This window comes from Tenrec ecaudatus, chromosome 10 (genome assembly GCF_050624435.1).
Source record: "Tenrec ecaudatus isolate mTenEca1 chromosome 10, mTenEca1.hap1, whole genome shotgun sequence".
Taxonomy (NCBI): Eukaryota; Metazoa; Chordata; class Mammalia; order Afrosoricida; family Tenrecidae; genus Tenrec; species Tenrec ecaudatus.
Window position 1 is genome coordinate 50,340,993 of NC_134539.1, and position 12,413 is coordinate 50,353,405.

The window sequence follows — 12,413 nt, forward strand, 5'->3', positions numbered from 1 at the left end:
GGGCACCCTGCCATAATCCATCCCTCACTGGTGGGGGACTTTAGACAAGTTCCTGTCCTCCCTTTTGAGCCTCCGTTCCCTCACTGATGAACTGGGTACGGTCAAAGGACCTCCTACACGGGCTGCTGGCTAGATGACTCTAGCCGGAGGCTGATTCGGTGTTTCAGGCAGTGCCTGGTACTCGGGGCCCAGTGGGGGCTCTGTGTGTGGTAATTGTGTCTTGAAGGGGAGAGGAGGAGGATGGTGGAGGCAAGAGAAGCAAAGCGGCGACGGCATCCACAGGGTACCTCCAGCTCTCTCGTACCACGGCTGCAAGGTCGGCCTCGCTCTTGCCCCACAGGTGGGCAGACCCAGCCATGATCACTTCCAGCCAGTCAGCAGAGGCCATGGATGGCCTGTCCCCACCCAGACTCTACCTCAGGAGGGTGGGTGAGGAGCAGGGACCACGCAGGAGCAGTGGCCCCGAGATTCCATCCTCCCGGCTGATGCTGACAGGCCTTTCTGGCCATGGCCGGGAGGGAAGCAGAGGCTGCAGGTCTGGAGGCCTTTCTGACCGTGGCCGGGAGGGAAGCAGAGGCTGCAGGTCTGGAGGCCTTTCTGGCCGTGGCCGGGAGGGAAGCAGAGGCTGCAGGTCTGGACATCTGACAGAACCCCATTCAGTCCCAGTGAAGCCTCCCCCTGCCTCTGAAATCTTGGCCACCTGGCTCCTTTGTCTGAGCCTCGGTTTGCTTTTGCAAACTGAGCACTGAGCCTTTGTGGTTGGGCTGCTAACTGCAAGGTCAGCAGTTCAAAGCCAACAGCTACCTCATGAGAGAAAGATGAGGCTTTCTACTCTCATGAAGAGCCACAGTCTTTGGAACCACAAGGCAGTTTTACCCCTGTCCTACAGGGTCGCTATGAGTTGGCACCGACTGGATGGCAGAGAGTTTGTGTTTCACCCAATGAGTCTGACTTCCAGTGCTGACTGAGGGGTCCCACCTTGCTGTCTACTCCCAAGACCACCATGGCCCACCCCTACCCTTTTCCAGGCAGAGGGGGAAGGGGTACAGAGAAAGCTGGGAGGGGGGCATACAGAGAAGCTGAGCCCAAAAGGCTGCTGCCACTGACTTCCTCAGCTTGGCCTCACTTGGCCCAGGGTCCCTGGTCAGTCTCCGACCAGGAGGAGGCCATTGGCCGTAGCCCCTTGCTGGCTGGGCTTCTGTCCCCGCCTCCCCCTGCAAAGGGCGGGCTCGGCCCAGGGTTGTCAGCTCAGGGTGCCAGACCTGCTGCCCAGAGCCTGCCCAGCTAGCTGGAAGTCAGATGAGCCCTAAAAACCAACGGGTGCCCATGTGTAATGGGACAGCAAGGAGTTCAGACCCAGGGTTTCCTTGGGCTCCCTGAGGCTGCCGGGCTGGGCTTGGGCACAGTGCACAGAAGGAATCCTCAGTCATGGTCAGGTCAGGGTTGGCCATCGGGGCATGGGCTGTGACACCAGGGCTGAACTCTGAGAGCCCAAGCATGCCAACAGCAGACGCAGGGGCTCCGCTTCCTCAGCTGTGCCCAGGGCCAATCCCAGTAGGGAGGTCTCAGAGCCCGCTGTGAGGCTGCAAATGGAAAGGCATGCAGCACCCTGCCTGGCACAGAGGGCGTGCTCAGTAAACAGCAGTCACAGTGTCGCTGTCACTCATAGCCACCCTCCACATCGGGCAAAAGTAGAGCTCCTTAGGGTTTCCAAGACTGGATATACATAGTTATGGGAACAGACAGCCTCATCTTTCTGCCTCAGAGCTGCTGGTGGGCTTGAACTGACAACCTCACAAAGAGTCGCAAAGTAACCACATGTGCTCACAGCTCCTGAGCACTCCTCCACGCCGGGCACCCGGCGCTCATCTTGTCACAGGAGCTAACAACTCACGCTTCCCCATAGCCCTGCCGGGCAGGTTTAAGGATCAGCCTCGCTTTCCAAATAAAGAAGCTCAGGTGGGGTGAGAGGAGCTCTGTAGGTATCCTGGTTAAATGCCCAGCTCTAGCTGCTGAAGAACAGGTTGGCGATTTGGACCCACCAGCGGCTCCGTAGGAGACAGAGACCTGGTGATGGATCTGCTCCACTGGAGATTATAGCTCTGGCCTCACTGTGGGGTAGCTGGAATCAACTGGATGGCCAGCAGAGACAGGCAGAGAGGGGAGGCAACTTGGCTTGGCCAGTTAGCCGATAGTTTGGTTGAACCAAGATCTTAACCACGACCCTTATGATAATTAGAATTATAACCATATGTGAGACTGGAAGCTCCCAAGTCCTGGAGATGGCTCGGCAAGACCAGGGCAGACTTGGGGACCCCTTGGGTTGGGGGAAAGGAAGGGTTGGGTGTAGCTGTGTTTGTTTCACTTGCCCTTCAACAAGGCACTGTCACTTGGAGAGACAGCAGTGAGCAAATGGGCACAAAGGTGCTTCTTGGTGTTGAACACCAGACTCTCACTACAGGTTCAGGTGGGGGAGACTTGAGGGCCACTCTGGGGAGCTGGGGAGTGGGTGCCTAGGACTGGGAATCAGAACCCTGTCTTTGGTTTCTTCTCTGCTGGGCCCTGGGAGCAAACAACCTTGGGTCCCTTAGGGCCCATTCCCAGGCTCAGAGCTGCCAGGGCCCCCCACTGGCTGGCGTGGTGAGGGCTTGGCCCCACGAAGATGATCCCCTCCCAGTGGAAGGAAGAGCCCATTTCCCAGTGGTGCACAGAGGCGGGGAGGGGGTGGGGTGGCGGGCAGGGTGGGAAGGTCCCCCGGCCCATTGTGTGGATTCGATAAAGTACGGAAGCTGAGGTTAGAATGGGAGGAAGCCCAGCGCCCGAGGACCCGTTCCCACGGGTGGGGTCGCCGGGCCCTGCCCAGCGTGACTACAGCTGGGAGTGCTGGCAGCCCCTGCGTACAGAGGGTGCCATGTGGGCCAGGACCCTGTGCCTCTCTGTGGGGGAGGGGGTCAGGCTGCTTTCTGGGAAGTCCTGCAACAGTCCCCTGTGGGTGGCAGTCACCACGGTGGGGCTCAGCTAAGGAACTGAGGCGGAAAGGTGTCCGAAGCCCGTGGGGGGCGACGGCTCCATCCCCAGGCGTGGTTCCAGCCCTTTGCCCCGTAGTCACCCATTGTATGAGAGTGTGCACGTATGCAGGCGGGTGTTTACTTGGCCCGGAAGGAGGTGGCATTTCCCCGGAGTCTCACTGAAACCTGCAAATGGTGTCCGGAGGAGCAGCATCCTCTGGTGGAGAAATGTGTGTGCGCTGGTGTCGGACAGACCAGCCGCAGCCGGAGCCGACTCACTGTGGCTTTACCGTGAGGACTGATGAGATAGCTTCTGCAGAGCGAGGATCCCCGTGGCACCATGGCTACGGGTGGGGCCCAGAACCAAATGGATGGTGCTTTGAACTCTCCCCACTCCCCCAACCTCTTCCCGGGAGAAAGGCCAGGCGATTTGCTCCCATAAAGACTCCAGCCTAGAAAACCCTTTGGGTGTCAGTAATAGCCAAGGAATTGACCTGACAACACCTAACAACCACTTTGGGATACTGCCAGCCCCGTTCTGGCCCATAGTACAAACTTCATATGTGAAGTGAAAATTCACCCAGTTATCCATCCTTCCATCTATCCATGCATGCATCTTTCCACCCTCTCGTGGTGTAAGAGAGGCTGCGCCAGTGAGTCTGGTTGTTACTCCTGCTGGCTGTCCCCAGAATAAGGCCACCGTCCCACCTCAGGATTTAAGAATGGAGTTTTTTTTTTAAGCTTTACCCATCTCATCTGCTTTATAGAAGAGGGAAGGGAGCCCCAGGTAAGTCCCATAAAGAATCAGGGCTGGGCTCCACATTTGGCGACCTGCTGTCCCCCTCTGGGCTCTTGCTCTCTGTTGACTGGGAGCATAATTTGGGCTGGGCACCAGGCTGGCACTTCTGGGTCCTGGGTATCTATCCCCTGGAGGAGTGAAAACATACAGGCAGGGTGAGGCAAATGGGGGGTGTGGAGGTGGGAGTTTGGAGTGGTCTGAAGGCCGGGACAGAGGCAGGGACAGAGAAGAAGAGGAGAGAGGATGTCCCAGCAAGGGGGTACTGCACAGGCCAGGAGGAGGAGATGGGTGTGGGGTGGGGTGGGTGGAGTCTGTGAGCTGCAATGCAGCAGGGAGTGATGAAGCCCGGGTCTGGGCCCCTGGGGTTCAGCAGTGAGGCCTCAGGTTCATTAGCCTAGGCCGAGTTCTCTCAAAGCACACGTACCCATGGCCTTGGAGTTGCTCTTCACTGCTAGCAACCTTTCAGGACAAAGCAGAACTGCCCCACCAGGTTCCATAACTCCATAGCTGGAACCTTTATGGAAACAGACAGCATCAGCTTCTCCCCACAAAGCAGCGGGTGGGTTTGAACTGCCAACGTTTTGGTTAGCGGCTCACTGCTCAACCTACCGCACTGCCAAGGCTTCCTCCTGGGTCCTCTATAAAAGCAAAACTAGTGATAATACGCAGGGGCTTATTGGAAAAATAAGCTCTGGAAAAAATCCATTCTCTTTTCATTTTATAATTCTACAAAATCCTGAAGCCCCCTTCCGTAGAAAAATAGAGCTATTTTTAGGAAATGCCTTGTGAAGCTGTGTTGTGGAGGTTGGCAAGTCCAAAATCTGTGGACCCGGTGTCAGACAGGAGGCTTCTCCTGACTTAGGTGGCTGCAGGAGCTGATAAAAACCCAAATCAGTAGGTCGGCTGGCAGGATGCTGGCTCACATCTCAAGAACCAGGGGTCAGAGGATTGCAAATAGGATGCAGGATGAGAGAGAGAGAGAGAGAGAGAGAGAGAGAGAGAGAGAGAGAGAGAGAGAGAGAGAGAGAGAGAGAGAGAGACCTTCTTTGCCAGACTCCCTCACTGCCATCAAATCGATTCAGACTCATAGTGACCCTAAAGGACAGGGTAGAACTTTCCCTGTGGGTTTCTGAGACTAACTCTTCACTGGAATAGAGAGCTTCCTCTTTCTTCCAAGGAACGGCTGGTGGTTTTGAACTGTTGATCTTGTGGTTAGCTTTGCCAGACATCCATATTTATTGGATGCCGGTAGTAGCCCCAAAGTGCCCTCCCCCACTTAAACTGATGAGCTGCTCACTGCGGAGCACACAATGGAGGATAATTATATTGCAATCGACAAACCACTGAGGATCATGGTCTGGTCAGGTGACCCCAAACTTAACCATCACACTCACTTCCTGGGTCAGCCTCCTGACCATGGATTCATGCACCCATGGGGCAAACACTCCTTGAGCTCCTGATAGGTGCTCTTAGAAGCTCAGTGAGGGGTGGTTACCCCACTGGAGCTCTGGTCTCCAGGCTACCGCACTGCCTGGAACAATGCCTTCCCCCATCAGTTCTGTCCCCCTGGAGATTCCCCACCAGGCCAGGCCTACAGGCATCCAGGGGACCCCGTTGTCGGAGGCAGTGCCGACACACAGGCTGTTCCCAGCAGTGCCTCCCCCTCCACCCTGTTAGGCAAGGGTGGGAGCTTTGGGAGGGAGGAGGGCTGGCTGCTGGAACGCTTGGGCTCCCGAATAGTCCCTTGCATGGGCAGTGGCCTCTGGAGCCTTAGACTGTACTGTGTCTGTCTTCTCTTTTCAGATGAGCGGGGCCGATGCCGCTGTCGGTGATGATGATGAAGTCTCGCGGAAGAGAAAGAGCAAAAATCTGTACGTTTGAGAAGATCCATGGCCCTCAGGTCCCCCTTTTTCTTCCGCTGCCCTCAGGCTGGGGAGAAGAGGCGGTGCCCAGTCCTGCCCACGGCCTTAGACACCCAGTGAACAGGGTCATGGGGCTTAGCAGTGGCCCCAGGGGCTGAGTGTCCAGCTCCGTCCTTCATATTCACAGAACATGAGACTCTTGAACCAATCAGAGGCCTCGGGCAGGTTGCCTTCTGCTCCCTCTGTGACCTGAGAGAAGGCTGACCTAACTTCAGGGAGTTCTGTCCCCTCCATCCTGTGGTCCTGAATGCTGACGGCGTTGGACGCCACCACGAGAGGGCGGTGCAGGCCAAGCCAGCGGAGCCCATGCTTTCCTGCCTGGAAACCCTTCCTTTCACTTTCAGGGGGTAGGAGGTGTCCATGAACTAGGCGTGTACTGTGTGTTGGAAGGGAGGCTCTCCTGTTCTTGGAGCAAGTTCAGGTGCGGGAGAGTGGCCCGCACACTGTGGCTCCTAGGGGGAGACCCCCTCCTCTTGAGGGTCTGCAGTGCCCATGGACGCATTCGCTCTGGGCCTCCCTGGGGGTGGGGTGGGTGGAAAACAGAGCTTTCCCCCAGATGCCTCAGGTGGCCCTCTTCCTTAGTTTTGGGGTAGCTTTGACCTTGGCCAGGGCCACTGCCCGAGGAGCCCTTTCTCACCCCATGCCACTGTGCACCAACTGGAGGCGTCTCCCACTCTCTAGCCAAGAACAAGCTGCACTTTCTAGGGAAGGCAAGGGCATAAATAAAAATAATCCTCTGCACCAACTGCCCTTATTTAACCTCTGGTAGGATCGGGGAGGCTCCACGCAAGGCTGGAGCTGCTGGGTGGGAAAAGGTTCCCAGGGGTGGAAGAAGGTTCCTGGGGGTGGAGCCAAGCCTGGCAGCAGAGGGCAGGCATGGGGGGGAGGGGTGCTGAGGGCCAACTGCGTGACGTGACGTGCCCATCACCGCTAGCCTCACATTCTGAGGAGCTCGGTTGAGGACTCTTGGAATCTGGGGTTCTGATGCAAACAGTAACCCATGTTGCTTGTGGTGGGCCCTGTTCCCGTGTGCACTGCATACGCCAGATCATTCCATGTTTTCCCCAAGCCTAGTGATTGGGCATTGTTATCATCCTTGATTTATCAGTGAGTGAACTGACTTGCTTGTCCAAGGTTCTGGGAGATAGGGTCTGAAGCCTGGCCCGCGGCCTCCGGGGACCTGCTATTTTTAAGTTGGGCATGAAGTCTCCACCCCCCAAAGCACCCCTGCCAAGTAGTGGCAAAGCCCACTCTCCCAGAGGCCCTTAGCCTCCCCTTCTGATGGCCCTTCTGCCCCTGCTTTCCCTTCCAGGGCCCCCTCAGCTCTGCTCTGTGGCTGATTGACCTGGAAGAAAGGCTTGGCTACCCAGAAGGCTGCTTTCTCCAGCCACAGAGAGCCAGACCCCTTCCCGTGCCACCTTGGGCTGCTCTGTCCTCAAGATTGGCCCTGGAAGGGGACTCTCAACACAGAGCACCCTGCTGGGGGCAGCTTCCGAACCTTCTCTCCTGCCCACCCAGGCACTGATGCCCTTGCCTTCCCTAGAAAGTACAGCTTGTTCCTGAGGACATTGGCCCTCACCTGACATTCAGAGCAGTTGGGCCCTTGGCAAGTGACCCTTGGCTTGCTGGTAACTGTTGGCTGGGGCAGGGACTTGAGCCCACAGCTGTCTGGCTGCAGAGGCTCTAGCCCTTCCACACCACCCTGCCCACTGTCCCTTCATTTCACAAGGTGACCCCAGCCGTCTTAGTGCTCAGTGCTTCAAGCTTAATGAGCCTGGAAGCAACAATGGGGCAGGCTTAGAAAAACATCAGGAAATTTAAATGATTTAAATTTGTTTCATGGTTTGCTTAGTGTTGTGATTTTGATCAGACCACAACTGATCTGATTTTAAATGTAAAGGGGTTTTTTTTTCCTCCTCTCTGTCAGAGTTTACCATCTTCAATCAGAGGAACCGGAACCCAAAGTTTAGAATCACAAAGATTATATTTTAAAAAATCATATGCACACACCAAAAAACCAAGAAAGCCAAAAATAAGCATTTTAAGTAATTAAACTTTCAGTTGGTGTTTGTGCAAGTTTGTGGCGTTTGCACTGCTTATGTGAATGAGGCTTAAACTGGCCCTTAGACTTTTGTGTCACCGCATGTGCCCAAGGGACCCCTGGCAGCAGAGCAGGTTAGGTTACATGCTGGGCTGCTAACCAGGAGGTCAGCAGTTCCATCCCCCCCCCCTCCCGTGGCTCCAAGAGAGAAACATGAGGCGCTCTGCTCTCAGAGACCCAAAGGGGCAGTTCTGCCCTGTCCTATGAGTTCCCTGTGAGTCAGAATCCACCAGCCCAGGTCCACTGTCCGCTGCCAGTGACTCAGCCTGGGAGGTGGGCTGGGGGGCTCTGCTCTGGGTCTAGGGATCAAGAGGGGGGACTGTCAGGGACCACTTAACCCTTTCCTTCCCACGAGCTTTGCACAGACACCAGCTGCCTCTGGGAAGGGGGCGGTGAGACTAAAAATGGTTCCTGGTTAAAAATAGCCCGGCCTGCCACCCCGGTGGGCAGGGCCTACGCTCCTGCCCTCCCAGCAATTTGCTGACTGGTTTTCTCCTCCTTTCCCGGGCGCCGCCATGGTAACGGGAGGCCGGTCACAAATAAGTGGATCTGGCTTCCTGCCGGCCGGCCTGCCGGGGGCTGCCCCTGGCAGACACATGCCCCTTTGCGGACGCCGGGCCTCTCGGGTTGGCCAGCGAGGGTATTTTTTTCCGCTCCCGCTCGGGTCCCTCCCATTTCCTGGCTCCGGCTGTCTGAGTCCCGGCCCTGCGGGCCCGCCCCGCGAGCACACTCCTCCGCGGGCGCCCAGCGAGCAGGAGCCCCGAGAGCCAGCCAGCCAGCCAGCGAGCAATCGCGCGCCCTGGCCGCTGCCGCCTGCGCTGCCTCCATAGCTGGGACGCGGGGTGGGGGGCTGCAGACTGCTCCGGGACCCCGAGCTGGTGGGTCCCCCCATGGCGATGCTCCGAGGCATGTACCTCACTCGCAACGGGAACCTCCAAAGGAGACACACGATGAAGGAGTAGGTGCTCCAGCCCCCCTCCCCGCCCGCCACACTGCCCCCCACCCTGCGTGTGCAGGGCCCGCGTGTGTCTCACCGACCCGCCCCCTCTGCTTCGGCCCCCAGAGCCAAGGACGTGAAGAACAAGCTGGGCATCTTCAGGCGGCGGAACGAGTCCCCCGGTGCCCAGCCGGCGGGCAAGACAGACAAAGTGAAGTCTTTCAAGTAGGTCCACCCCGACACCCCCAGGGCCCCTCCTGGACCTGAGGGTGGGGGCGCCAGCACAGGGGTGAGGGGAAGGGGCATTTGTTGACTTGGCACAGCTATGGGGAGATGGGCTCTCCGAGGGGGACCTGGTGCAACCCTGCCTGCCTGAGAGGCCAGGGTGGGGAGGGAGTGGGGGCAGGATGGGGCTGGTACCAGGAAAGGGTGGGCTAAGATGTTGGTGCTGGGCAGCTGCCTCCCTTTTGTATTCCCAGCGGCTGGCAAAGGGTGCCCTGCCGGAGCCTTGCCGGCCTCACCGTGCCCCCATGGTGCCCCTCTTTGTGCCCACAGGCCCACTTCCGAGGAAGCCCTCAAGTGGGGAGAGTCCTTGGAGAAGCTCCTGCTTCACAAATGTAAGTGGGGCCAGCCGGCCATTCCCTTGCTTTCCCCTCCCTCTGCCCAGACCCCAGAACGTGCCTGGTCCTCCTGTTCCTTGGGTGTCCCTCCTTTCCTGGGTGTCCCTACTGTGGAGGAGGCCGGACCTAGGCTGAGGTCCTTGGTCTGGCCTTGGAGCTGGCTTCTGCCAGCGCCGCCCTGTCCGCAGGAGCTGGCATCCCTGGCGAGAGGCCACTGGGAACAGACTCAGTTCCCGCTGTCACAGTAAATCCTTCTGTGTACTGAGGGCTGTACTGGGCAAAACGAACCCGGCACCTCATGGGCACCATCCTGCTTGACCCTGGAGAGAGGGTCTGGTGGTCCCCGCCTTGCCAATGAGTAGATGGGAGACCCAGATCTGGGAGAGGCAACCTGCCCAGGGCTCACCCACAAAGAGACAATCACAGGGCTAGGACCACATCCCCGGGTTCCCAGCTCTCCAGCACCCCCTCATCCTGGGCCTGGCCTTCTCTTCCCAGACGGGCTTGCAGTGTTCCAGAGCTTCCTGCGCACCGAGTTCAGCGAGGAGAACCTGGAGTTCTGGTTGGCCTGCGAGGACTTCAAGAAAGTCAAGTCACAGTCCAAGATGGCGGCCAAAGCCAAGAAGATCTTTGCGGAGTACATTGCCATCCAGGCGTGCAAGGAGGTGGGACCCTGACTCGGCCCTCAGTTCCCCCAAGCCTCCTGAGCCCGTGGTTGGGGTCAGGGGGAGGTGGCGGGGTTGGCACCCTTTAGGAAGTAGCCAGAAGCTCAAGCCGGGGAGAGGCCAGCGTAAGGCTTTGAAACCACGTACCCAGTGTGGACAGAGAACAGGGGTGGGGAGGGGCAGGCAAGAACAGACTCCTGCTCTGAATGAAGTGGCTCACAAGTGATGGGCTGCCAGAGGGTCCGGCTGCTCGTTGAAACCACCTGGACGAGACCTAGCGGCCGCACTGGGCCACGATGGCAGGTTAGGCTGCTCACCATGAGGTCGGCAGTTCCGACCCAGTTCTCACTCCGTGAGAGAGGTACAAGACTTTCTGCTCCTGTCAAAGCGTCCGCCTTTGGAAACCCACAGGGCCGTTCTATGGTGCCCTGTAGGGTCAGCTCGATGTGCCAAGGGCGTGGGAAGCCCCGTATGTCCTTGAACTTAGCCCTCACCACAAAGTAGGTTGCCGGGCAGTCTTTGTACCACAAGCACGGGCGCCTGTACTGGCGGTGCACGAAGGACCTCCTGTGTAGGGTCTGCGTTCACCTTCTCGCCCCAGGAATGTGATCCCAATCTTTCCTATTCCAAAGGTGGAGAAACCTGTGGCCCAAAGGCGGTCAGCATTTGCTGCAGGTGTGGCTGTGCTGGGGTTTGGATCCCAGCAGCCTGAGCCTGGAGGAGGTGCTTGCGGGGCCCCATAGAGCCTGCCACCCCTGCAGCAAGTGACCAGGCTGGGATCTGGAGGCTCCCACTCGGAACCAGCCCTGACCCTGTTGCCGTCTTGTCTGCCCCCACAGGTAAACCTGGACTCGTACACACGGGAACACACCAAGGACAACCTGCAGAGCGTCACGCGGGGCTGCTTCGACCTGGCACAGAAGCGCATCTTCGGCCTCATGGAAAAGGACTCGTACCCACGCTTCCTGCGCTCTGACCTCTACCTGGACCTCATCAACCAGAAGAAGATGAGCCCCCCGCTTTAGGGGCCACTGGGGCAGAGCTCAGCGTTCACACCTGGAGGGCTGGGCCCCCCCTTCCCACCTGCTTCTCTCCCTTGCTGAGACGGAGAGGTCAAGAAGGATCCCTGGAGGCTTCGTCTCCGGTTGGACCTACGGACATGGGGATACGAGGCTTGGAACGAGAGAGGCCCTGGCCACTGGAGCAAGTAGAAGGGCTGGCCCCGTTGGGTCCCCGTTGCCCCGGTACGAGGGGGCCCCCAGGGCCCTGGCAGGTCAGGGACTCAGCTGAGCCAGATCCGGAGCTGCTACTCCTTGCGCGGACAGAGACTTCGAGTTGACCAAGTTCCTTCAAAGAACTGGCTGGCAGGACAGGGGGCCCAGGCTCGGGCTCTGGGGCCATTCTGGGGGGTTGCCAGGCCTTGCGGCTCAGAGCCCCCCTCCTTGCGTTTTATTTATTTAAACCATAGCTGGATGCTTGGCACGTTGTCCTGTGATAGGAGACCCTTGCCTCAACAGTTTTCCTAATTTACAAGTGCAATATTTTAACCACCGGATTTTCCAGTTTCAGGGAATTTGCTGGTCCAGGATGGGTAGCCAGGCCTTCTGAGCTGACGGAGGCTGTAGGGGTGCTGCAGTCTGACCTCACACAGAAAGCCACCTGGGTGGGATGGCCCTGGGGTGCTCTGGAAGAGCACAGCACCTCAGACTGTGCAGCAGCCAAGTTCTGGAGGAAATAAAAGGCCTGTGTTCCTTCCTGTCCTTGACTCTCTCTGTGTTCCTGCTCTTGAGCCTTCCAGGGGGACTGGGCTGGGAAGACTGCAAGGTGGGGTGTCAGTCCACTACTCCTCTCCCGGCCTGTCATGGCCTCCTCCCCTCCTGGAGCTGTGCACACCGTGGTGACCCTGGATCAGTAAATGGATGTCTTTGCTGCATCGGGCGCTGTGCCATGCACACTGCTCGTATCACCACTTCACCAGGGCCTTCGGAGCAGGGGTGCCCATTGTACAATTGAGGAGAGTAAGGCACAGGTAGGGAAAATGAGCTGCAAGACCACACGGTCAAGAAGGGGCAGAGACGGGCCTCAGCTTAAGCCTGAGGGAGCTGAGAAGCTGAGGTTCGGATCGCTGGCCTCTACTGAATGCAGAACAGTCCCAGTTTGGTCACCAACTGACCCGGTGGCCTTCGTCAAATTTGTTCTTCCCTGTTAATCTGTCCCACCCTGAGATTCCAAGGGAACATCCTTTTCATCCAGGAATGACTGGTGGAGGTAGATGGGGCTGGCTGCTGCAGACAGATGGGAGGGAGAGCTGGGGAGGGGATGAGAAATAGGGGTGGCAGAGAGTCTCTGTGTGGCCCCAGA

General features: G+C 58.1%; 1 protein-coding gene across 4 annotated transcripts in view; it reads left to right on the forward strand.

The window, feature by feature from the left end:
* Positions 1-11,817, forward strand: part of RGS3 (regulator of G protein signaling 3) — a 95,745-nt gene extending 83,928 nt beyond the window's left edge. For 3 of the 4 annotated variants that reach the window (XM_075560357.1, XM_075560358.1, XM_075560359.1), the window contains 5 exons: positions 5,611-5,678; positions 8,894-8,992; positions 9,323-9,384; positions 9,886-10,052; positions 10,892-11,817. In XM_075560357.1, coding sequence (XP_075416472.1) covers positions 5,611-5,678; positions 8,894-8,992; positions 9,323-9,384; positions 9,886-10,052; positions 10,892-11,077 — 582 coding nt within the window. In that variant the 3' untranslated portion in view covers positions 11,078-11,817. Of the gene's footprint in view, positions 1-5,610; positions 5,679-8,434; positions 8,789-8,893; positions 8,993-9,322; positions 9,385-9,885; positions 10,053-10,891 lie in introns of those variants that run through there. The other variant, XM_075560361.1, reaches the window with a different exon arrangement.
* Positions 11,818-12,413: the final 596 nt, after the last annotated feature.